The sequence below is a fragment of the Barbatula barbatula genome (assembly GCF_947034865.1).
Source record: "Barbatula barbatula genome assembly, chromosome: 10".
NCBI classification, from domain to species: domain Eukaryota; kingdom Metazoa; phylum Chordata; class Actinopteri; order Cypriniformes; family Nemacheilidae; genus Barbatula; species Barbatula barbatula.
Window position 1 is genome coordinate 20630933 of NC_136773.1, and position 27591 is coordinate 20658523.

At 39.7% G+C, this 27591-nt stretch overlaps 1 protein-coding gene across 6 annotated transcripts in view; it reads left to right on the forward strand.

The window, feature by feature from the left end:
- Positions 1-27591, forward strand: part of tspan9a (tetraspanin 9a) — a gene marked incomplete at its 5' end in the record, with an annotated part of 149350 nt that extends 121759 nt beyond the window's left edge. For all 6 annotated transcript variants that reach the window (XM_079466026.1, XM_079466027.1, XM_079466029.1 and 3 more), the window contains 6 exons: positions 11579-11770; positions 13956-14030; positions 21526-21627; positions 21717-21848; positions 24154-24237; positions 26089-27591. In XM_079466026.1, coding sequence (XP_079322152.1) covers positions 11579-11770; positions 13956-14030; positions 21526-21627; positions 21717-21848; positions 24154-24237; positions 26089-26160 — 657 coding nt within the window. In that variant the 3' untranslated portion in view covers positions 26161-27591. The remainder of the gene's footprint in view (positions 1-11578; positions 11771-13955; positions 14031-21525; positions 21628-21716; positions 21849-24153; positions 24238-26088) is intronic.

Genomic DNA, 27591 nt, shown 5'->3' on the forward strand with positions numbered 1-27591 from the left:
CAAAAGCATGCCTAGTGTTCACTTATGGCGCTTTTCCACTGCATAGTACTGCACGGTATTGTGCGGCACAGCTCACTTTTGGGAGGTTTTCCACTTGCTATAGTACCTAGTACCTGATACTTTTTTGTACCACCTCGGTTGAGTCCAAGCGTGCTGTACCGACACATAAATGTGATGTGTTGACACACAGATAACTGATTGGGTAGAGAGAATCATTACCAGCGTCATTGGATTTGCAACACATGAATAAGCATTTTAATACATTATATTGGCATTTAGTTTTATGCTTTGTGCAAGTAAAATTGAAATGGAGACCATCAACGTCTACTTTAGCTTACCCTCGTGTGCCGTTGAGTAAACCAAATAATCGTTGTCTCCTCTTTTCCTTAAGATTTCCCAAACTCTCTGGTATTTTAGCGGTATTTTGTTTTGCTGGCATCCGCCATAGATACGCTCCATTACTCTTGTGTTGTGCAAAAAAAAATTCACAAGTTAAGCAATGTTTTGTCTGTTTTTCTTTCTGCAAACAATTTTTGGTCATATCATCTAGGAGACAAAGCATTATCTGAGCTAAACAATCAGACCCGCAAAATACTGCAATAATGTGTTCGATCTGAAAACTGAATCTCTGTATCTGCCTACCGAACGTGGAGAAAGTGAGAAAATGGGCGCATAGCGAGGTAGGAATGCAGTAAAACGGAGGGGTCCGTGTATGCTTCACGCATGACAAATAGCGCCTGCCAGGACTGCAATCTCTCAGTGCTGTGTACCGTACAGGAGAGACACAATTAGTCGGGGAAAAAAACAAGTGTAAAGTTGAAAACAAGCAGAAAAGCAGCGAACGGTGACATACTGAGGCTTGTCGCGTTGACGTATCATCAGCCTTAAGCAGAACTAGTGAGAATGTGTCAGTCATCTTTTTTGAATAATCCCCCTCTCACTGTTGCACATTATAGCTATAATACTAATGCTATGGTGGATGCTTTCTCGTTTTAAAGACTTAATTGCTTTCTCCGAGAGCTTGGCACTATCAGGATTGGATGGAAGTCTCTGCCGGACGCCTTTCCCAGTCATGCAAAGTGACTATTGATTTATCTGTATGTCTTTGATAGCAGGTTCCCAGAGAATGAGAGATATCATGCCTTAGCACTTAAGCGGATGTACATATTTAGCAGCTCAAGTGCCACGGGGCTGTGGTAATGTGTTGTGATGTGCATTTCGGCACATTGTTGTACTTTCAGGGGCTATGATGAACCATGCATTTATTTACATCCCGTCGTTGTGAATGTAAGGCACACGGAACAAACCCTTTATTCAGCAAATGTTTTTTCGGATCGTTCAGGATTATTGCATTTCTAGCGAAGGGAAATCCCAGTCGCCCGTTAAACTCTAGAGAGGATTATAATAATAGCAAGTTTACCAATCATTTGGATTGAGCTTGACGCCACTTAGACCTCAAGCATGTATGTTTTTAAAACTGAAATCGCATAAATGCGAGTACTCTTCAGTTGAGTGTCGAAGATGAAACCGGGGTGGGAAACGGCAGTACTTCAAATGAATCTGTGAGCGGAATATTTCATCACTTCGGCTCCGTAGTGCCACAAAGCCAAGGTGAGCGAGTCCAGCTCATCTCTGTACCACTTTCTGATGAAATATTACAGGGTGACTAGAGATGGGCTTGACAGATGTCTGTCTGAAAGTGAACTTCTTTCAATAACTTATTTTCTGAGTGACCCAGACAACATAGGCCTGCCGGTGTCTTTGAATTAGAAAAGGAATTTGGAAAACCCAAATGGTTGCTAGTGGGGCTGGAAAAGGCCAGTGTTTGACCCTGGATGTGAAATCTTTGTGTCAGGAGAGCTGGGTCCAATCAATGAAACTGGCAGAACGTGTCTTTCTTGTGACTACATCAGTATGACTTGACAGAAGAGAGAAGGTGAGAAAGAATAAGAATATTGGCTTCTCGGCTCCTGAATCCCAGCCCACTAGCTTTCCTTGCAGCTTTAGATGAGGTAGGGCTACACTTCAAAATGTTGTTCTGGAGAGCGCCGTGGAGGTACGCAGGTACTGGGTTAGGAAGACTGATGATCCGCACAACTACTAAAATAAGGTAGGATTTCAAATAACAAGGGCTGATCCTAAACCGTGGCGGCTTTTATCATAAAGACCCATTTTTAATATAAAGATTTGAGCTGTTGGTTGTTGTTCACAGTGAGAATGTGATTTATAAGGGCTCTGAAGTGGTTGGATGTAAACTAGTTTAAAACGTTTAATGAGCGAGAGTGTCTTAATTCATCACGTAACATCCATATCCCCTCTTGTCCCTGACACTTTAAGAAAACTTTTCTAGATTCATCAAAGCAATATGAGCTGTAATATTTCTCTAATGTGCCTCCACGGCAGCATTTGTTCCACCCAACATTGAAAATCCTGTCATCATTTACTCACATTTATGTCATTATAAACAAATATGAATTTTAACTTGGTTTCCCGCAGAACACCGAGGAGATTTTTGCAGAATGCTTTTGCTTTTTTGTCCATACAGTGAAATAAAACGCTCACGGCAATATATCACAGCCTCTCATACCTTATTGCTTAAATGAGATGTGACAATATTGTGCCAGGTTTGACGGCATTGAAGTCTCTGGGGGTTTCAGCGGATGACAGAAAATCATACTTTGGTATGACATGGCTGGCAATATTTATTTATTTTTAGGTGCGCTGTTTTTTTATCAATACTGGTGACTTCTGGCCTGGTAGAGTTAATGTGTCTTTACTTCAGCTCTATAACCGGGCTTGACTTTTAAAGAGATAATTCACCCAAAAATAAAAATGATGTCATCATTTACTCACCCTTTTGTCATTTCAAACCTATATGACTTTCCTTCTCCCGCATAACACAAAAGAAGATATGTTGAAGAATGATACAGAGGTATCACTTCTATTGTATGGACACAAAGCCAGTGCAAGTCAATGGGTACCACCATTGTTCGCTTACCAACATTCTTCGAAATATCTTATTTTGTGTTCTGCAGAAGAAAATACTCATACAGGTTGACATGATGACATTATTTTTATAGAACGATTGCTTTACACCAATTCATTTCCAATTCATTTAGTTCTGGCTGTGCTCCAGAGACCCATCATCTGCACCATCCATAAATCCAGGACAGTCTTTGTTTACTTTTTGCCCCGACCAGCAGCATATGTTTGTCCTGAGGAACGAGAGCTTTGTAATTCTAGCACTATTTGGATTTGGGAGTTTACGGCCGTGCTGAGCTATTTTGATGGTTTTTTTCATAGCTTTTTACATTCTAGTGCACATACGGACACCTGCGGTCTTTCATCAGGGCTGATATTTTTTATGAGACAGCAGGGAAATAATAAAAGGATATGCTGTGTTTATTGAGATATTTATCTAGGACTCTTATATTTTTTCACAGTTAACTCTCTTTTTTTAATCATCTCATTTACAGCTTCTGAGAGGGCGTCCATTAGAGTCATGAGATCTATACAGCTGTCCCTGCTTCTTGGATCCCATTGTCAGTCCCTGTGTGTGGGTGTGGGTGTATGTGTGTTTGCTTTTATCCCACATCCAGACCTTATCATTGGCCAGATTCATCGTCTTCTACGCTTTCAATCCATAAATAAAGAGCCTTTAATCCCTTTCCCCTGACTTCGGTAGTCTGTTGAGCTGCCAGAAATCTTTCGAGCGGAGCAGCACAAATTAGCCAACAGTATCTAATAGTTTTTCTTCTTTTCCCCTCTTGCTCCAATTCACTCTCTCTCGCTTTGCTTCTTATCCTCCGCTGTGAGAAAGCGAGTTGTGGCGGCAGGTGTCAGCTGAGAGCCGCTTTCCCATTGGCAGAGATGCTCTGATTGATTTCGAGTCTGTGTGCCCATTCAGTGCAGATGTGAGATCCAAGGCGAGCGCTGAAAGGCTGTTTCAAACATTAATTGTAAGACGCTGATTCAATAAAACTTGCTTGAGTAAAGCTTGTATTATCTCTCTGTATATTTTGTTTCTCTCAGAAATGGGCATCACATGATGCAAGTTAAAGGGATAGTGCACTCAAATATGGTTCTTATTTAGGGATAGTTCGTCCATAAATGAAAAGTCGTTATTTACTAACCTACTTGTCATTTTAAACCTGTATGCCTATATTGAAGAATGTTGGTAACCTAACAGTGGCGGTACCCATTGACTTGCATTGGTTTTGTGTCCATACAGTAGAAGTGAATGGGTACCGCCATGGAGTAAATGTAGACAGAATTGTTATTTTTGCGTCACTTCAAATCTGTATGATAATTTTTTTCATATAGGATGAAAAAGGAAAGGAGCTTTGAAAGGTGGTTCCCTTTCAAAAGGAGCTTTTTTCTTCCTTATAATGAAAGTTAATGGCGACTAGGCCATGAGAATCACGCCTTGGAAGCAATGGTGCTAAACGTTTATTATATGTACAGTGAGAGCCGTTTCATTGGCTTTTACACTTTTAAATAAATAAAAAACATTTGTAAAATGCACTGTAAATGCTATTTTATAATGTCTTCAGGCATAGACACTCATTTTATATTCATTTCAAGAGTTTTGCTTTCATTGAATCCATCTCCATGTCCTTTTTTGCTTTTCATAAAAAAACAATTCCTCTCTTTTCCGACATAATTCTAAGTATAATTTCATTCAATTTTGTCTTCCCCAAAGATGTGCTGTCCCGTATGAAACTTTAAACAGGCACCATTCCTGTTTAATCTTCTACAGCGCATCTGTGCTGTGTTGAGGATCGGTGCAGAATCGCTTCAGCGGCACATTTTTCACACAGATTCACTGCATTATTCACCGCCAGACTTTCTTTGAGACCTTATACCGGCACTCTCTTCTACACCACGGGGGAAGAGCTGTGCTTTGTTCAAGTGACGGGGGGTTTATTCGAAGGCAAAGACAATATGAATTTGTCATGGTGGTTTACGACTGTTTTTGTATTAGTTTACTGAAGGAGTCGAGGACAGACATAGACGGTATCTGGATGGCTTGAAATCAGAGGATAGGCACAATTCTTATCTAACAAAGCTTGCTTTCCTCTGACCAAACTGCAGAATGTTGCGGTGCTCATTAATTCTTCAGTAATTGTCCCACGAGCTCCAGGAGCCCCGATGAAGAACAGTAATTTTGGACCTATTATCCAGGCCTTTGTTATCCTTTGTTTTGATGGCTTCAGTCCTTTTAATTACTTTTTAGAGTTTCAAATACACACTTAGTTTGATGCAGTTTACCCTAAAAACCTATCTGAAAGGATTGGGCTTGTTTTTAATTTAAACAATACCAAATTGTGCCCGTTATGACTAACAATATTACATATAATAGTGTTTCTGTAGCTTAAGCATGAAGGTTGTGGGTGTGATTCCCAGGGAACACGCATACTGAAACAAAATGTATACCGTGAGTATTCCTCTAATAAACTGTAAAGGATCTGCCAAATGCATAAATGTAAACTTAACAAACTCAAAGTCTTCGTAGAAATGAATGTTTCAGAACTTGTGAAAAGCTTTGCTAAAGTAAAGGACAAGGCTGGTCTCTCAAGTTAAATTCCAGCTGAAAAAGCAATAGAAACCGAACAGAAACACTCATAGAAAATCTAATGGTTTCCGTTCAGAAAACATGATAAACAATTACATAAAACAATTACAAAAATGCTTTTGCCAGATAACATCGCACCAATAGAATAACCATTAAATCCATGAAATAGTTTATTGTGTTTTGGGCAGGATTTTGTTTGTTGTGTTTGTAGCTTCAATGTGTTTGTGTTTGTCGATTAGATTAGATGTATTTCATTATTTACTCATGGCCTCTACTTTACGTGTATTCATAACTCATTCTCTAAAATGGATGCTAGTGGCATAAGGAATGAGAGGAAGAAATCGATCACTCTTTAAGGACAAATTTGCCTGTTCATCTGATTCTATTTAATGTACTCCTGCTATCACAGACTTTTAATCTCCCAAATTTGATATCAAATGTATTAATTTAATATATATACCGTGTACATGATAACAGGGATGTTAGAGGACTGTACAAACAGTACTTACACTCGTTAATGTGATTTAAAGCTACATTACGTGACGCGAGAGGCTTTCTCCGGCCTATTTCAACAATAAAAGCCTAGCGGTCATTTGAGCAGGATGGTTCTGTTCAGTAATGGAGTATCATTTCCCTTTCAGCGCTGAGCGGATACCTGTCTTTATGTCTTCGTTACAACAGACTGTTTTGTTTTAGTGTAAAATCAATGTCGGCTAACTGCCTTCTTAAACAGGGGTCTGCAATCCCTGGGGCATTGAAACCATTTCCGTTTTTCTCTTTTGCAATATCTTTATTTTGTTCTATCCTTCTCATAAGAAGAGTAATAAATGCTGCATGCTGACAAAAAGTTCGATACAGTTCAATACGTGGTTTAAATGAGATTCCGTGTTTTTCTTTAGCTGACAACTTTTTAAATTGAATCGTAATTTTATTTTATTTTTAGCGGTCCACCGTTTATAGCCTCTTTTTTTACTTGGCTGTTCTTATTTTAAAGCCTTGTTATGAAATATGTGTCAATTGCATCTGTGACTTGCTATTGATTGTCTATTATCATAATATTATTATATTTTGTAAAGAATTAGACATTTTTACTAAATTGAAGATGTACATTTCTGTTTTTGAAAACTTGAAACTTTTAAATCCATTTCTTCCAAGTGCAGTCACTGTTGTAAAATACTGTAAATCCTTGTTTATTAATTTTACATTTGCCATTATCAATTCAGCAGCTTTTATGCACTTTTATCGATAGATATTAAATTAATTAAATGATTTTAAGTTCGGTTTTAGTTTAAGTAAAATTTTTATATATCTTCAGTCTCAAAGTGTATTTCAGATTATTTAATAATTTTCAAAGAATATTTAAGATAATATTTCCTTTAATTTCAAGAAACAGAAATGTTTAAAATAATAATCTTAGTGACCTTTGTATTTTCTGTAGTAAGAAAGCGTAACTTTAAACCTAGAATAAGTCTTTCACACCTGCATGCACCATTTAAGTTTCACCAGCCGAGTTTGTCTATTGTAATAAATCTCAAAGACGCATGGGTCAGGGTGAAAGCCTCACATTTAGGGTGGTTTGCCGGACACACGCGCTCTGAGCCTCATCCGATGCAGAGCGTGCAAAGGTTACTCGCATGTAGCTAACCCTCCTTCAAGACGCCTGACGTGACTAACATGTTACGGCTGCAGTTGATAAAGTGGCCAGCATGAGTGATGGATAAGTCTCTCTGTCCTCTCAGCTTTCTGTAGAACCTGTTTCATAGTTTCAATTACACTGACCTTGAGTACGAGCCACGTGTCTCTCCACAAACCCCATTTATCCAGTCAAATTGAGCAGTCCCTCAGAGCTCCAGCAGTCCTCTTCTTGACACAATCTCCCGCCAGCTGTCCCCCGGGAACCTCCAGAGCCACACCTCCTCTGTTTTTAATCCTGGCGTACTCTTTATATCATGAGAAATTGGTCGGGAAAGACGGTGTGTTTAACCATCTAGTGTTTATTCCTCAGAGGCTTCCCGCTTAAGGCACATCGAGTCGGGTACGCCGTCTTAAGACAGGCCTCCTGTGATAAATGTTCTCGCTGAGACACGTTGTTTTCTCAGAAGTCTGCAAACTGCCATGTCCTCTTTCAACTGCAGCAGCAGTTTAGAGGAGCTGTGCCGCTCTGAATATAGCAAAGTGCTTTTCAAAATAAACACTCCACGTATAAAGCATTATATGTGAGCCCTATCCTGCATTCCTGCAGAACACTGATATGCTTGGACATATTTAAAGTGCCTCAGTGAAGCGTATCTGTTGGAAACTTTGTTTTGCCCACACGTTCAGTAGTGTCTAACATGCAGACAAATACACATTGAATCTCTGTCCTTTAGCTCCTCATTTAGCCTCGAACTGTGAGTGACACTTCCAATCCTGACAGCATGTTTGTTCTTATGGAAATTATGATTCTGTATTAAACATGCATATTGAATATTCAATGTAAAAGCAAGTCATATGTCATGCAAAGTAAATGTGAATGAAGTAATTTTATTTGTTGTGCGTGCGTACAGTTCGCCTATTAGTATGAATTATATTATGTTTTTCATAACTAATATATTTCATGTCTTACAACAAAACAATCGTTCTATTATAAATAATGTACCTCGAGGTGTATGGTTCAGTATATGAACATGATATTTCAGTACCAAGGTGGTACAGTACTATGCATAGGTCTTATGGTGCGTTCACACCAAACACAAACGAAACGATATGCAAGACTAAATTACACACAACGTCAATGCAAAGACACAATTTAACATTTTTACTTTAAAAACGAGACTTTTAAATTGCAATTATAAAGGCCATTATAGCTTTGCTTGAACACCATTGCACTATCCACCACTGAATTCCATTGGTGGCATTCGACTTTTACAACACAAGAGTACACATATCCACAGAATATTACTTTTCTGAATGTTTTATGGGTGTCATGTGTAGCGACGTACTGTAGTACGGCCGTCTAAGAGCTGTTCTCAGCAGATCAAGCAGTTAAAAAGGATCAGGCTTTACCTGAAGTCATGTGATTATTGCAATTGTCGACCTGTTGTAAAAACAGTAGCCCGTATGTGTTGGGAACATTCCCTTCAGCAGAAGGATGGGAAATCTCATGTTGTATTAAATAGAAGTTAAATAGCAAACAATCGGCCCGTGTATACCTGTCCCACTTACCTCCCCGTGACCCAGACACGTCGGCAAACCTCTCTGCATGCAGAACACCCTCTCTGCATAGAGAATCGCACGTCTTTAATATGCAGCTATTACTGATTGATTTTCCTGTCTCCTGCTGTGCTTTTAAAACGGAGAAGTTTGTAATAATTTGAAAAAACAGAATAGTTAAGAAATGATCCTTAACATGCTCAGTTGGACTATAAATAATAACGCCGTCCAGTACATTGGTCCGAACTGCGACCACAGTATCTCTCTGCTCTCGTCTTTTTTTCACAGAAGAACAAAGCTTCCATTTGTGTCGTCCTCTGTGGCAAGGACTGCTAATGCACCATTAGGAGATACTCACCTCTCCTCAGTGATGTCTATTTCCTGGCCTTTCAGGATTTTCTCGAAGCTGCAAGACCTTTTTTTGGTCTTTCTCTGTACGCTCCACCCCAGCTCCTGTCTTTTCTTTCCCGGTCCTGCCCACTAATGTCTTCTCTCACGTTTTGTAACTCTCTCCATGGCTCTCGGCCTCTGGTTTTTGATGTGATGGCAGAAGCTCTCGTTTCAACAGCAGGAGAATTTACAAATAAGGCAAATGAGGTAAAAAATGCCTGAAGGAGCGTCTGAGGCGCCGGTAAGCCGTTCCAGGCGTGTTTTGACTCTATAAGGGTTTATGGATGTTCTCTAACAGCACGATTCAGTATGTATAACGCTTGTGACCTTCAGTCAATGTTGCACATAAATTCTGGATGATGGACATGAGGTGTATTGGTGGTTTTTGAAACGGTTTTGGTAAATGATATGTAGTCGTACAAAAACATAAGACATCTAAGGTAAAACTAGATGTTAAGTTGGACAATAATGTACGGTGCAACTTGATTTATAGTCATTTAAGAGTCCTTGGATCTGAAAAATAAGCAAATAAAAAAAGACCAGACAGACCATAGGTTTGTTTTCAAGCTATTAGTAGCGTTATTAATGTTTTGCATAATTTTTTATATTTTTAGTTTTCATGTAAATTGTTTGTTTACTTTGTAGCAATATTGTTGCCATTTTATGAATGACTTGGTTATATGTTTTATATTGCTATATAGGTTAAATTTATTTTCATTTAAATTATTTTCAGTTAATAATTTTAGTGCCTCAACTTGCTAAGACAACATTTCAAATTTACATTTAGGTAACATTTTTAAAATAATATTTAGGGCAAAATAACAAAACTTTTCTGATGGTTTAAACTGTAATAACCGTCTCCGCGTGGCTCGTTTCTGTAACAGATTTGTCACCTTGGATGGAAAAATTCTTTTTATTTTCGGTGCACATTCATAGGAATCTAATGTGTTTGTTGAAGCACGTATCGCAACAAACATTCACACCGAATATTTGTGCCGAATATTCACATGCAATATGAACTGTACTTTATGAGGGATATTGGGTTTTAATGATATCCCTTTTGATGATTTAGAAATAAAGCTTACATTTTTGTAAACATTAATTTTGTAGATTGAATGCCACGTAACGCAATGCGCCTCATTTTTGATCGGCGTCTCCTTTGACCAGGGCTCATTGAGTCTTCCACCTCTCCAGTTATTCAGCGACACGCCGCTCCACAATGTGGATGTTGTTGATGCATCAAAGTTCTCCATGTTACACGAGTGCAGAGCCATTTCTCACCTCCCAGGGCATTAAAAATGTCCTTCACCCTCCAGCTAATGTGCTCCCTCACCAAACATAGAACCGACGGCCACTTTTAACCTGCCAAGTGTGAGATGCACACAGGCTGTCTGTCTCCCGCAGTGTTCTTTATCTTGCCCCATATTGGGAAAGATACCCCGGCAGAAGAGCATGCTGATAATTTAAACGCCAATAACCGCTTTCTTATACTCACGTATTTTGTTTTATTCTTGAAAAGCACCGGCTCATTTACATGCCCTGATGAGGCTTTTTAGATGAAGTTTCTGCAAGGCGATGAATTATTTACATTGACAGGATACTGGAAGTACAAGCGTTGAGTTTGCTGTTATCACTGTGCCGTCATGGGGTGGTTGTGGAACATGGCAACTCATGCATGGTGACGGCAGTCACGTTGGGCAAATACTTGTGATGTTGATTTGCCGCATGGAGCCTGACAGTTTATCACAGCCGGGCGTGATTCCTTATTCATAAGATCGCTTGGATATTCCGTTCCAATGACGGCGACGGAAATGTCAGCGGTCCCTTCTTCTGTGTCTGCGCTGGTATCGTTCTCTCTGCCGTGCCCTTATATCTGATTGACGGAAAAAAACTGCCTTTTATCACCTATATAATCATCTATAAACACTAAACATACACCACCGCAGTCATATACACACAGCTGGGCCAGCTTGGCTTGTCTCTTGCACGTCTGCATGTGCATATACAGTATATATACGCAACTATCAATCCACTGTGTTCTGTCAAAACGATGATGTTGGCCCTTAAGAGACAAAGACGATGGGGTGTATGCCCCCTAGAGGCACCCAGTAACATTGCAAATGATTGTCCTATCTGTAAGTAAGGCAGCGTTCTGTCCAAATCCTGCCAAAATTCAAAACATCCTATTCGTTGACGGTGCCGTCGGGCAGACTAAACATAGTTTGAAATTAAGCCAGAAACATTGCATCCTATTTGTGTATGTCGGCCCAGATTGGAAAAACACTTTTCAGTTTGTTGTGGTTGGCCGTAATGAATGTTGACTTTCCAAACAACACATTCCTTGCTGAATCAGTGTATTCGCATTCACATTCCTTGCAGAGAATGCATCAATATCTCTTCATCTGTTGATTCTCTTTGCAGTTGTGTGGCTGCGGGCTGCTGGGTGTTGGGATTTGGCTGTCTGTGTCTCAAGGCAGCTTCGCAACCTTCTCTCCCTCCTTTCCATCCCTCTCCGCTGCCAACATGGTCATTGCCATAGGCGCCATTGTCATGGTGACGGGCTTCCTCGGTTGCCTGGGCGCCATCAAGGAAAACAAGTGCCTGCTTCTGAGCGTAAGTTATGCCACACCTACACTATGTAAAATATTTTTGATCTCTAGAGGTTTTTTAATAAGCATGTCTTGGCATTTATTTCCATTTAAACTATTTCATGTAATTTTTTGTAACAAAGTCTGTATATATACTGCATTTGAATGCATTTTCGATGACTTTGATGATGATTAAAATAGTATTTTTGTGCTTTGCATATAACATTAAATTTAGTACACATTTGACACTATGGCAGTTTTTCTATATTTTTGTAATTTATTAAAGATTCTCTCAATTATAATAATATATGAAATATACATATTTTTGATGCCTTTGATAATTATTTAAAAAAAACATTTGATTGTTGAAGTGCTATTCCTAATGTGTATCGATCAATAGAAGACATTTTATCATTTTAAATACGTTATGTATTAATTTTTAAACAATTTTTACATTTATTATAGAAATATTATGCTTAAATCTGTGTGTTCTTGTAGACCGTTATAAATATATAATATATAATATAATGCACTTATTATTATAAATAAGAGATGGATATACCCAGCCACAGCCATCTAAAAAAAAGATTTTAGAGTTTATTTCTAATTGGTCACTCATTGCATTCTTCATTGGGGTATGAAATTATATCATAGCTGCTATTCTATCATATCACTGATGTCCCGAGCGTCCAATTCCAACGTTTTCTGCATCACTTTTCCCATATTAAACTCAATATTTCACGTGTCTTTGTTTATTTGGTAAGCCGTGTAATATGTAGGATAATGTGCATCCAGTCGGTCATTATCCCGACATAAACCCTGCCGGGGTGATCATGCACTTTCTCTACTTTATAATGCATTATACATACAGACTTCAATACAACTGTTGCTAATTAGCCGCACGGCAAAATGAGTTTCTTTATTGCACTCCAGGGTTTTAGTTTCAAACTTTATTCTTCCTTTGTCCTTTTTTCTTCTCTTCGCTCTCTTTCTCTGTCCATCCCCGGCAATAATTTGGCTTATGGTGTTAGACGTGGCTTAATTGAACACGGCTGTTGCTTTTCTGTCATTTACAGGAGTGAGTAATGCGTCCATTAAACGTAATGTTGTTTTGTTGCAGAAAATAAACATTATTATTGAATGCATCGCTGTTTGCCTATAGATCTGCTTCGTGCATACTAACATGCATTAGCAAATAATAAAAGAGCTCCTTTGTTCGTGATATAATTGGCAAAAGGGGACGCATTTCTTTAAGTCTGAGTGAAATAAGAGGCGTTTAGAGAATCTCATAACCCATTCAAACCCAGATTCATCATCACGCCTGAAATCATTTCTTTTTAATGCCAATCTCTGATTCCTGGGGTTGCCTGTTATGTGGGATTGGTGTAGATTGAAATCGCCTGACCTTTAGAACTAGCTTTGCTGTGTATAGCCGCTGTCGCTGGCTCTGATGGAGAGTAAGACATCAGAGAAGGGTTTTAATGTCGTGGGGTTTGAGATCTAAGAAGTTGGGCTCCGTCTTCCAAGATCTTATGGTCTTCAAGGAAGTAAACGAAAAGTTCCTCAAATCAGTTTCTTCAACTCTGCCCTATTTATGTACTACATATGGCCAAACCAGCCTGTATAGGAAGTGACACAAGCTGGCGTATACACACCATCACTCAGCAGTAGTGCTCTCTCGCTCTCCTCCAATGATGGAAGGGAACTTGATAAACTTACAGAATTTTGTAAAGCTGTCGACTGAAGTTCAATAAACAAAGTGTCTGGATTGCTCTCAGATGGCCTGAATCTGCAGCTCAGATGGACTTTGACAGGAATGGTCATCTAACGATGACTGGAAAGTGTTTTCAGCGCTTGGCTGAATAATGTTGACTGGCTGACAGGCGCATGCTGGGTGGAAGCAGTGTAAATATTTAGCCGAAGAAGTGAAATGGAATGAGATGAAGCGGATGAGTATAGAAAGCAGGGATGATTTATTCAAATAGGGCTTTCCATCCCCTCTTCTTCTATCTCTCTCTCCTCTCTGTCTTTCTTTTCTATATACTATGTTTTCTCTTTCCCTGTCTGCCTGTCCTGTATCCATCCCTCCCTCCTTCCTCTTTTCTTCTGTTCTCTCTCTCTCTCTCTCTCTCTCTCTCTCTCTCTCTCTCTCGCTCTCTCTCTCGATCGATCGCATCACTTAATTTAGTTTTGTGCCTTTTTTCTTGCAGTTCTTCATTGTGTTGCTGATCATTCTGCTGGCCGAGCTGATTTTACTCATTCTTTTCTTCGTCTACTCTGATAAGGTAAGTCCATTCTTAAATTGTATACTTCACAAAAGAATTGGATTTGCATTTAAAAAAAATGACTTTCTAATCTCTAGACAACTTTGGTTTACACCCCTTGGTGTTAATCCTTAGAGAGAAGCTCCTCATTGTCATCACCTTTTCTTTATTGGCAAAGCATTTTCTACAGAAAATTTTCAAAATCTTATCTTAAAAATGTGTTGGAGTATTGTCTAAACAGTTTATTATTTTATTTGTATTCTATAGTTTAATGCAAATTTCCGCCGTTTGCTGTCAGTTTGATCCAGTTGCTCAAAAGAGTCAGAAGCCTCTTTAGGGAACAGTCTTCGCTTTTGTATTTGGCTGTGGAGGTTAAGAGTTTTCATCACCCGGCGAGCTCAGGAAAGTCAAAGGTCTCCCCACACAACCAGAATTGATCCAGCCAGTTGTCACCAAGTAATTGACACTTAACTTTTCTCGGTCAATCCCCCCACCTGCCTCAGTGGTAAGACCTCCGCTCGCTCTTTCTCACGGCCTTCAGGCCGGTGCACATGCACAGAACGGGAAATGATACTGAAATGATAGAATGTTTAAAACGGCTCAATCTGACCTTTTGACACCATGCAGATCCTGATAGATTACAACCCACCCGGAACATTCAGAGGTCTTATTTCCTCTTTGATGAAGTCACAAGTGTCACTAAACAGATGCACCGCATGGGTTCCTTTTCAAGGGCACGCTTGTGTCTAAAAGGCGCTTTCCAAAAGCACGTACGGCAGGAGGTGTTAAACCTCCATAACGGATTTCTAGGTGGCTCATCGTTCACTTCTTGCGCCACGTTCTCTGAGAAAAGTAATTCACTTACACGCAATCCATTTAGAGATAAGAACCTGGCTATCTCCATGGTAGGCAAACCGCCTGGCTGTCTTATCTCCGCATGTAACTCACACTTAACCGACGCTGTGACAAAATGAACAGAACTTTCTTACAAACTTAAATCTAGTGTCTACATATTCCTCAAGTAAACTCAAGTTTGCGTCTTCGTATAAAGTAAGCCAGACTAAAAGAAGTCTACCCAACTTTCATTAATCTTTAAGGATCCCTCGCAGACCCCAGCCACGTATTGGTGTAGTTTGCCCGGACGATATAAGATATCTCTCTGACCTTTAGCACAGCGGGATGAGGGAGATGCTTCAGACAGGAGAGATGGAGGATGAGATTTCTATCAAGAGCACAGATTTCAGCATGTCTCTTTCATTTCTCCGCGGGCAGCAGGGGTGCCGCCGTCGCTTCAGCCGCGCAGAACGACGCGAGCGATCAGAGGAATCTTTAATTGACTCGAGTATTTGATCTACAAATCAGAAAGCATTCATTATCACATCTCAGAAAAAAAGGCACGCTGGCATTGTATAAAAAAACAGGGTAGCCAAAATCATGCTAACAGTATTTAAAAAGCTGTCCAAAATGTACATCTGTATCGCCATCTCTGTTTGAAACTTCACGTACTTATCTTTATTTCAGACTGAAATTTAACCACTAACAATTATAATATATAAAATTATAATTTATTTTTTACATAATAAATTGATACATGAACATTTAAATAAATAATATTTGTATATATTTTATAAATATATATAAATATATAATTTTTTTAGATTGTTACTGTCCTTCTCGAACCTCACATCTCCATATTTCGTTTAAAATCTTTTGACATAAATCATTATTATAAGTCACCATTTATGGTGTCAAATGGGTTTTGCAAATATCTAAACTATCTTATATCTAAAGAAAGTATTAAAAAAGTATAGTCTTTTTCCCAAGGTTTTGGAAGGACAGTGTTGAGATATGCACCAACAACATTATAGTTTTGCTATAAAGTCATAACTATGCTTTATCTTCCAGGACCTCTGTTTTAGAAAACAATGGTCTTTTTTTGTATACAACTGTAAAGCTTCAATGGCATTGTTTGTATTAATTTGTGGTCAGTCTGGATTTTTTATCCAGCAAGGTTCTCCACAAGAAATGGAGGTGTGGCTGGCTGTGGATTAAAACACGGTGCTTTGCACATGCAGGACCCGCAGTGACTGCGGCAGATGGCAGGGGCCGGGCTCTAGATTAGAGCATCCGTCTTTACACCCATGACCTCATTCCAAAGCGTGTGCTTCAGGACGCTCGCCAAATAAAGCTATATTAGCTGCTTTAAAAAGGGGAAACCACGGTAGCATTATTTGTATTTTTTTTTTAATGAAACCATTACCATCATACTGCACTTTGGCCTGTTGGACCGTAGCTATGGTTCAATGCCAAGATGACTCACTTTTTTTTATGTTGTGCCATTACATGAGTAAAAGCGTTACAATTAGAGATATTATTCAATTTGAGTAGCGCCCTACATGTGCAGAAAATGGTTTTGGAGCATCCTAGATGTCCCCTTGTTGTGTCAAACAACCCCTCTTAGTTGTGTTTTAAAAGGTCCCCAAGCACATCACAATTTAATAGTGGCACAACACAACAGTCCCCACAGGGTTCTTGTTATTTCCGATTTACGAGGCAATTCGGGAAAAGTAAAGCTTGCGCTTTTGTGTGGGCTGTTTGCTTATTTGTTGATCGCTTTTGGCCAAGAGGCTAAATAAATTTAGCTGCATTAAACAGATAAACAATGCATCTGCCAGCGTAAAATTATTTACGTCGCGCTTCGCAAATGAAAGCATTAAGGGCTATTTGTCGCCCGGTGGGCTTAAGGTAGCGGGTGTGTGTTGCAGGGCAACTGATCAGGTGAGGCAGTCAGCCAGGGCTTCTCGGGCATCTGGGCCAACTTTCAAAGCACCTGACGGCATGACAGCAGGACTCATGCCGTGTGTATGGTGCCAGATCACAGCACGGTCAGGCTTTCCTGTACTGATCTGAGCGTCTGGACCATCATCTGGACTGGTAATTACCATTCTGTGACAGAAGCTTGCGTCAGAAAGCTTGTACATTATATAAGCTGATACAAAGTTCTGTTCGATAATAGAAATGATTTGCATGAGAGAATCTTCCATCTTCCTGCGAATTTCCTCCACGCAAGTTTTTCACATTCTCATACAAGATGTCACTTTGTGTTTGCCGTCTATAATTTGCCCGAAACTTGTGGAGTTTGTTGTCAACACAGAGAGACTTGACAGACAGTGAAGAATTTCTGGTTTGACCTTATCTTCCTCTCTTTTTCTCTAGTTCGGTAAACACCATACTTCAACACACACACATTGCGCTGACACAACTCCTCAAACTAAAGCCCCCAGGGCAACGGTATGACAAACCTGTCCACACTCTGGAGACTCAAACACACACATACACACAAGACTAAAAGTAAAGCATACTTTTTTCTCTTTATTGACATCCTTCTGCCACCTCTCCCCGAGAATTATGGGTATAATGATGTCACCTATTAGGTCTCACAGCTACCCTGAACTGTAGCAGACCCTCATATCAAACCCACCACATTCCCAAACAAGCACTAATGTCTTTACATTTACAAGCGGCAGGAGAACATCTGACGCCGACAAGAGAAATGACTAGAAAACAAACACAAAGAGTCGCTAGGTCATTTCACACAAACCATATGCTTACGCTAGTTGAGATTGCTTTGGACCGCGCAATCTCACTCTGTATCCAACGGGACAGAGATTATTTAGACGAAACCAGAGGCCAGGTATACAAACTCCTAATGAGCTATACATTAGCTTCAAACAACCGCAGGCCACGTGGAACATGTGCTTTCGGAGAGCTGGGGTCTGCATTTCAAATGTTGGTCTGCGAGGGTGCACCGAAGCATCACCATTTTCCTGCTTTCTTTTCGTTTTTTCCCCAATTGGTGCATATGTGTACAATATTCTAGAAATGATTCATGGTAATAAAGAACCGATTAGCAGTCACGTGCGCTGTTCAGATTTCAGGTTATTTGGCCCCAGTCTGATCATTAATAAAGAATCTTTTATTCTTGTCGTGGAGTGGTTCATTCATCCAACTAGTTCCTGCCCCTCCCTGTAATTACAGATACTACTTAGATGTAGATCGACAGTCTCAGCATGATGTCCTGACATTCACACCAGCACATTGCCAATGAACTCTGTGAACGTCTGGGAGAGGAACGCACTTATTATCCGCGTAGCATGATGCTTATACAGTAACAGCATGTCTCATTAGCTCATCACGTGGCCCTGATGCTGTAAAAACACTATACATTCCATTGGTTTCCATTAAAAGTACCATTATTTGAACCAATCATTTCCATTAAAACCATTTTGCGGTGTGTTTGGGCTTTATTCCAGTAAGATGAAATGGTGTTCTATCGGTTGCTATTTGCCAGATGAGATGCCACCAACAGAACCAAACACATTACCAGTAGACACCCACAGGGACCATTAGTTTCAATTAACATTATAACCATTAAATACATCCAAAATCCTGTAATGGTTTATATTGGGTTTTATTCAGCAGGGAGTTGCAGGGTGGCAACTGAAAGACCTTGAAGTCTTTTTATGTTTGTTCAGTTGCTAGGATGTCCTGGATGGTTGCTAGCATATTGCAGGGGATTGCAAGAGTGCTCTGAATGTTTGCTAGGTGGTAGCTTCAAAGTCAAATAAACCTACTCCCAGTGTGAATGATTTTTTGGGATGTGTAGGATTTGCAACCATTTTATGTTACTTACTCTAGTAGACATTATTGAAAAAGGTATAATTGCTTTAAAAGAAATATAATAAACAGAAACAGCAGTCCCTCATCCCCTTCTATTGTAACCAATGCAAGTGAATGTGGGGCTGTTAGCAACATTTTGTCGACGAAAGAAAGTCACACAGGTTTGAAATGGCAAGAGGGCGAGTTAATGATGACAGGGTTTTCATTTTGTAGGTGAACTACTCCTTTAACAAGCTCACCGTATTAAGACTTATCGAAACTTGTAACATCCCTCCATTAAATGTGCTGTTTACTCCTGAACAAGGTGAACAGAAAAGCGTGATATTTTTTTAAGGGACAACATGATTAGTCTGAGGCTGATTGTAATTGGACTGTGTGGGATACGGAAGTATCAAGTACCGTGTGGGATACGGAGGTATCAGGTAATTGGGCGCTTTTCTTTAGTCGTGAATGAAAAGTCATTACCAATCGGTACCAACCATCATGTGTTCCACACAGGAACTGAATGAAGCGATGTCACGCTGTACCCTGATGGAGACGAGAGTGTTTTCATGTATTGGCGTATAATAGGACACGCCGTGCAGACGTTCTCAAGATGTTTCAGGAGAGGAAAGATGGATGATGCTTGTTCACCTTTCTATTTATTCACTTCATTCAAAAGTACGGTTACTCATACAGAACACGGGCGGCCTGTAATGAGAGAACACGCCAATGAGAAAGATGCATTCTTTCCCACATCCTTTTATTATGGTGTCTTGACTTGATGTTATTGATGGATTCATGCATCATTGGCTAAATTTATTTCATCAAGATATCTTTGAAAATACTTTGGAAGAAGGAGCTGAGCTTTTAAAGCTGTAAAACGTCATATTTTCAGATATAATCGACGATTATCTCAATTAGATTTTTAATGAATGATTTTCGCACCATGAATATTATTTTTTATACCAATGCTCGCATCCCCAAATCATTTTAACTTTTGTCTGTTAAGTGTGTATACGTGTAAATAATAATAATCTAAAATAATATATTTTAAATAAAAATTTTTTGCTTTGTCACACCATAGGACATGTACGGTATATTTGTCAACTACCCATATACGACTTTCACCCACAGCAATAAAATTACATTTGATAAAATGCTGGCTGAGAGACCCGAGATATCTCGGAGACATTGAGGATGGTCTCTTTTGGCTTTCTGAAGAAAGCAACCGCTCCGAAGACCAGCAAGTGATTTAATAATCGGATAAATACAACAGCAAAAGACAATGCATCCTACTGTTAAAGCTGCAAGCACAGATAGTATCGCAATACGTCTTACTTATCTATGAGAGACCTTTTATTGAAATATGTCTGAGATACAGGGTACACTGTTTTCTTGTTCTTCTGAGCTGTGATGTTAATGTTTGTATATATCAGATTTCTCCGTCTGTAATAAAACACACAGACTTCCGCACCTCTGGGCCAGAGTGAGCACCGAATGGCTAATGTATGATTGTATATCTCATTAAACATCCAGTGAAATATTCATCTAGCCCAGCCGAGAGGGAAATGATAGAGATTGGTGAGTGACATATCTGAGGATGTTTCTCCACCATCATTGACAGCTGCTTCTTAACGCTTAAAGCATCTATGGCAGTCAATTGATGATGGTTGTTTACTTTTATTTGACGTGGTAGTCAAGCGCCTTATGGCTGGTATTGATTTGATAAAAGAAGCCATCATTTCTTCACATTGAGGGGGTGGGCAAACGATACCTATCTCTTGGTATTTACCTAGACTTTGTTCTACAAAACATAAAAAATGTCGTCGTTATTTATTCACCCTCAACTTGATCAAAACCTGTATATGTCTCTCTTTTTTGTGAACACAAAAGAAGATATTTTGAGAAATTTCTGTGGGGTTTTGCGTCCATACAATGGAAGTCAATAGGGGCTAGTGTTGTTTGGTTACCAGCGTACCTTAAAATGTCTTCTTTTGTGTTCTTCATGTAAAATAATGTCAAACGGGTTTAGAATGACATGTGATCAAATAAAACTCATTTTGGGGTAAAATGGTAACTATATTAGCATCCACATCAACGGATTAAAACTTCCCATTACATGTGTCATTATTTTATTGATCATCAGCTGCAATAAAATCACTCTGGGATGAGATATAGTTCATCTGTGTTGTTATTGTTATCATCCTTGGTGTGAATGGGCCTTTACTCACCTCCAGTCATCATCCCTTACAAACTAGTTTATTGATATTAGTAGATGATCATAACAATAGTAATATGTATATGATGCATTATACACTCTTAATAATAAAGGTGCTTCATGATGCCATCGAACAACCTTTTTGTCTAAATGGTCCAATTAAAGAACCTTTATCATCGGAAGAACATTTCTGTCTCACAAAAGATTCTTTGTGGGGGAAAAGCATTCTTCCGATTAAAAAGGAAGGCGAGATGGCTCTTTAAAGAACATTTAACTGAATAGTACTGGCACACATGCATAGCTCCCTGTTTGTGCGCGCCTGCCGCGTGTCTACATTTAAAATAACGTGAAATGTGAAGGGCCCCTCACTTTGCAATGTGAAATTCTTTTTAAACAATATTTTTCACAGAATTTCTAAACGTTGTTTCGTTGACAAGGCTCTTGTTATATTTTTGCACTTACAGGGTCTGTGTTTCTGGTTATCAGCTGTGGAGATGTGTTTATTGACCGATGATGATGATTCTGTCAAAATCTTGTGTGATTTATGGGCCAGGCTGAATTATTGGTTTATATCTCTGAAATGTGTTATTTGTTTACCTGTGACTGATTCCCAACTTTTCCTTCTACCATTCCCAGGTCAGTGAGAATGCCAAGCAGGATCTAAAGGATGGTCTTGCTCTCTACAACACAGACAACAACATTGGGCTGAGAAACGCCTGGAACATCATCCAAGCAGAGGTGCTTATGAAAACAATACAAACAGAAAAATACACTAAGCATCGTGACAGTTCTTGAACTGTTGTTTTTTCTTTCTTCCTTTCTTCCAGTGGAAGTGTTGTGGAGTAACTGGATACACAGACTGGCACGAGGCTCTGAAAGAAAAGGTGGTGCCAGACCGTTGCTGTCAGGAACATTATCAGGAGTGTGGCCGCAATTCCACAACCATGTTTTGGACACGGGTGAGCGACTCGAGCACTTACAGCAGGGCCAAGGTTGCTGTCATTCTTTAGTCTTCAATTTCCCTCCATGTGCAGCGAACTATATTGCGCTTCAAATGCAAACTTTTTCAACTCCGTAATTCCCGTTTCTCAAATGTTGCTCCTACATTCATTAAAGAGCTTTTCTGAATGGAGACGGGATCAAAGGAAAGACTGAAGACACTAATTGAGTGGATTTTTTGTCTTCTGTCCTTGAACAGACATGATAAATAATAGATGGAATACAGTAAAAGCTTTCGTTTTAGGACAGTACTTAAAGAGCGTCTGTAAAGTGTTGTACGTTTCTGTAAAACTCTGGGACTTTCATTGTTCTCCCTTCGTGAATTTAGTTACATTTGACTTATGAACATCTCATCTTAATGTGATATTGCAATATTTTATTCAAAATCCAACTTGGAGTATTTTTCACTTCAGTGAAACAACTGGATCTTTTAACCACACATTTGTAAAAATGGGGAGAGAATTCAAATTGCGCAATATCAGTGTTTTTTTACACTATTCAATCTTAACTGCTCAACCTAACTTACTAAACCAAACATCTACATCTAAATAAAAACAGTTTTGTGCTCTCCAAATTTAATTTTATAAAAATGAAATAGTGTTATGAACAAGACTCCGACAAGGGGTCTTGTTCACGAGTGAGGGAAGGATGGAACGGGAGATTGACAGACGGATCGGTGCAGCTTCTGCAGTAATGCGGTCGATGTACCGGTCCGTCGTGGTGAAGAAAGAGCTGAGCCGCAAGGCGAAGCTCTCAATTTACCGGTCAATCTACGTTCCTACTCTCACATATGGTCATGAGCTTTGGGTCATGACCGAAAGGACAAGATCCCGGATACAGGCGGCTGAAATGAGCTTCCTCCGCAGGGTGGCTGGGCGATCCCTTAGAGATAGGGTGAGAAGCTCGGTCACCCGGGAGGAGCTCGGAGTAGAGCCGCTGCTCCTCCACATCGAGAGGGGTCAGCTGAGGTGGCTTGGGCATCTGTTACGGATGCCTACTGGACGCCTTCCCCGGAAGATGCTCCGGGCCCGTCCGACCGGGAGGAGACCCCGGGGAAGACCTAGGACACGCTGGTGGGACTATGTCTCCCGGCTGGCCTGGGAACGCCTCGGTGTCCCCCCGGAAGAGCTGGAGGAAGTGTCTAGGGTGAGGGATGTCTGGGCATCTCTGCTTAGACTGCTGCCCCCGCGACGCGGCCCCAGATAAGCGGTAGAAAATGAATGAATGAATGAATGAAATAGTGTTGTCAATATGGACTGGTTGTTTATTAGACAGCATGTAGATAAAACACATTTGCATTTGTTTTTAGATAAATCATATAGCTGCTGTCTTCCTGAAACCTTGAAACTCCATATTTTGTGATTCAAATTGTTTGCATTAAATCAGTATTATTGGTTTGGCAGATATCTAACAAATTAAAAGTATTGAGAAGCGCTTGTCAACTTTGACGACACAGTTTTTAATGATTTAAAAAGTACAGTGGACATCCGAGGTTTCAAAATACAGCGAAGATATCTTCATTCAATATACAAATAATTTGGTCAATATTTAATGTCACCAAACTTTTTAATTGAGGTTCTCTTTTTTTGGTTTTTAAAAACTTTTGGACAGATATGTCCTTGGGGAAAAAGGAAGGTTACCGCTACATAAACAAGCACTTTGTAGATTGTTTGTATTGTCTTTTAGGGAAAGGAAACACAGCAGAACACATTTGGATTCAACTTATTCTGAAACCATAAACTATTTAAACGTTACACTTATCTTCTTCCCTGGACGTTAAACGGTTAGCCAACAAAAAGTGTCTTGAACTGCTTTAAATTCATGCAAACACAGGAATTAGTCACAAATTGTGACATGAGGCTGTTTGTATGCATATCTGCGTTGTTAAAATAAAGAGGTTGCCGTGCCGGAAGCATGCCGGTTTCAAAGGTATCGTATGTTGTTGCAGTCGCGACTAGAAATGGATTTCTTCTTCCATACCACAATCTGAAAAGCACACACCTGCAACACTGCCAGCTTTTTCCCTTCTCCACACAGTCACACGTGTGCCACATGTCATTGAGTGCACTTTTTCAGCATGTGTTGAAAATGCGATCTGTGCAGCAGTCACTCGTACATGCGCTCGCAGACGCATTTCACCGCTGTTTAGCTCATTTACCCGAGTGTGAATTAACAATGATCAAATTACAAAATAAATGCACATCAGTTCGGATTTGTGTTTTTACCCACAAGACAGATGACATCTTCTGTTTTCATCTCTTACAGGGCTGTTACGAGAAGGTGGAAGAGTGGCTTGACGATAACAAGCATCTACTCGGAACAATCGGCATGTGTATCTTGGTAGTTCAGGTGAGATGTGCACACACATGTGTTTTCCCGTCACCCTGTGTGTCAAACTGACTATTGCTGAATACTGAATGTACAGCATATGGAGTACGTGACAGAAATTGCGAGAGAGAAAGAGATAGGGGGAGTATGAACTGCTCACTAGAACTTGCCGAGTCTTGAATATGAAGAAGTGAAACTGTCTAGCATCATGTCTGCCACCAGTTCATTACAGCTTTATAAAAACATTTTCAATTGTTAATTCTGTCAGGTCTAACATTTACAGTTGGATATTAGAAGACGTGCCTGCTGAGGCGCTTTGAATAAACCTCAGACCGAAGAACTTTATAGAAGCTTGGATGAAGCTAATTATACAGTATGTGCGCTTGTGCAAACTCCTATAACAGTCTCTTGACTTGTAAGTTACATTCTCAGGTGGAATAAACTGATGCTCAAAGCTCAGACGAATAAAAATGAGCTAACATTTGTACATTATTTGAAAGCAATCTTTCATTTCAAACTTGAAGTATGACTTTCTTGCTTCCGCAGAAGAAGATATTTTGAAGAATGTTGGTAACCAAACAATAGTGGTAGCTGTTCACTTATATTGTATGGACACAAAACCAATGCAAGTCTATGGGTACCGCCGTTGTTCGGTTACCAACATTCTACATAATATCTTCTTTTGTGTTCTGTGGAAAGAAGAAAACCATACAGGTTTGGATAAAATAATCAAAATTTTTGGACAATAATCCTTTTTTTTTTAGAAGACAGTTATGCTCATTTTACAACTTCACTTTTTTTACATGACCATCAATGTCTAAGTCAGTCTTAAAAATACAATTCTGCCATTATTTACACGCCCTCTTGTTGTTTCAAACCTGTACGAGTTTTTTCTTAAGCAAAACACAAAAGAAGATATTTTGAAGAATGTTGGTAACAGAAAACCGTTGGTCCCCATTGACTATCATTGGTTTTGGGGACCAATATTTTTTAAATATCTTCTGACAGAGTTTTGATTTTGAAGGTGAACTATTCCTTTATTTACAATGCAAAACATTGGGAGAGACAAATATATTAATGTTGTAATAAAAATTAACTATATCCATGTACCACGGTGTTTACATGGTACTTCAGGGTATTTCATCCATGACGAACCGTCATAGTACCTACCAAAATAATCATTGTAAGTCCACATTATTTTTTGTTAGCAACCATAGCGTTCTCATCTCAAGAACAAATGGATTGTGAATCTCTCTGTATTAGCCGTATCACGAGGACCTCACCGGCGTCCTCACATTAAAGTCTGAGACAACACATGCGTGATACCTCTAAATCTTAAAGATGCACGAGACTAAATTCACACGTACGCAGAGTACGTCACGTCTTTCTGCTCATGAATGCTGTGGCTGCCGCTTTAAGATAATAACTGTGGAATGTGGACCACTGTTGTGCTTTTGATGCATCAGGATGGATCTAAAAATGAACTTCAAAGAGGCGGTATATTTACAGCGCATTTTGTTTACCTCAGTGACACTATGATCTACTTCCTGAGAAAATAATTTTGTCTGCTGATGAATGTGAATACTATTTTTCTTCCGGAATTGATATTTTGGAGTCTGTCTCCTGGGCTGTAAATGCCAAGAAGGATTGCAGAAATGTATGGCTTTCTTTAAAATAAAGGTATTTTTTGTGTTTTCACTGTACCAACGGAGGAAAACCGGCCTGTGTTAACCCACCAATTCTTAACCCATTAAATTTCCCAGTGTTCCAAAATGAGATAAGGTGCCTATCCAGAATTTTCATTTTCCAGTCCGTGTTGAGGGATATATAGCTTTTATCTCTTATTCATACATTTGAACGTTGTCATTTCAGCTCCTGGGCATGGCTTTTTCCATGACGCTCTTCCATCAGATCCACAGAAGCGCGAAGAAATATGACGCCTGACGAGGTCGCCGCTCGAGGGAGGAGCCCTGGTGCATTATGGGACAGGCTCTGGAGGACAGCTCTTGCATATCCTCCTCTTGTATCTTACTTCCACCACTGGCCGACCCGTTTTCCCATTAATTCCCGTGCTCCTCACACCATACCATCCTGTATAGACCAGAGCCACGGTCACTCTCTCCTCCGCTCTTTCCCCCCTCCATTCATCTGCCAAAGAGACCCGGGGACAAAGAGGAACGAGAGGACCGGCATCCTTCCCATGAGGCCTCTAACTGACTTTCTCCCTTCATCTCCTCTAGAACCTTTATTTTATGCTTGAACTAACTATCGTTTGCAGAAAGGAGACGAGGACTGCGTGGCTTTACTAATACGTAAATCCCCCCCTGCCCTGCGAGGACGACATGTGACTGGTATTTCTGAATCTTTCAGGGTGTGATGAACTCAAAGGCATTGTCATCGTCCCTGTCTGCAGTGTAAATGACAAACAGCTTCATTTTTTAGCATGTTTAGCAGTTTTATACCAGATGGAGATCTTTGTCATTTTAGCCACAATGTTTTTGTTTTGTTTTTACAAGTGACTTTTTCCCAATCCTTTAAAAACTGAGACACTGACTTGAGCAAGATACAGAATGAAATCCGTGTGGCTTTGTTTTTTTATTGTGTGTAAAGGTTTGTAATTGCGCATTTGAGAGGGCATTGAAAAGTTGTTGAACATTTGAGAACTGTACAACCTAACGTCCGTATTACGAATAGAAAGTCACCTTATGCAGACTGTCAGGTTACCCAGGCTTCTAACGACTGATGGTATCTAATACCTGCAAAAATGTTGTCGACCAGTAAAAGGTCATTTTTTATAGAGAGAAGCGGTGGAAGGAAAGTGTGCCGAGCATTTCAAAAGGGCAGATCTTTGTGAATTTATCCACCCAAATAGCGTTAAGACCGAGCTTAGAACAGCATCTTTCCTCTTTTCAGAGCTAATGCATGTCATCCACAGTCCCTGGCAGAGGTGTTCACTACAAAGTGCACATTAGAATAAGTGACGGCCACATTCTGGTACCGCAGTGATGCTGCTTTCAAGTCGACGGTTGGTTGTATTTCTGAGCATTTTATTAAAACGCTATTTGGTTTTGCACAAGTTTCATTTGTGAATGTTCACTACAAGTTTCCTTAAACATATTTTTGTCAAGCTTTCCAGAAATGACTCATTTAGCTGTTTATGGGCGGACAGGTTTGCGCAACTGTATTTCCCATCCATCCGAAGAAAAATGAAGTTCACTATAAAAAGTCCCAGATAAAACATCAATTATAGACCAAATGCACATGCTCATGATTTCATTACGTTAGTACTAAATAAAACTAGGCTGCTGTCTTAAGTAGGAACTTCCCATGAGGACTTTGAGGCAGAACATTAAACATCAATTCATCACCAGAACT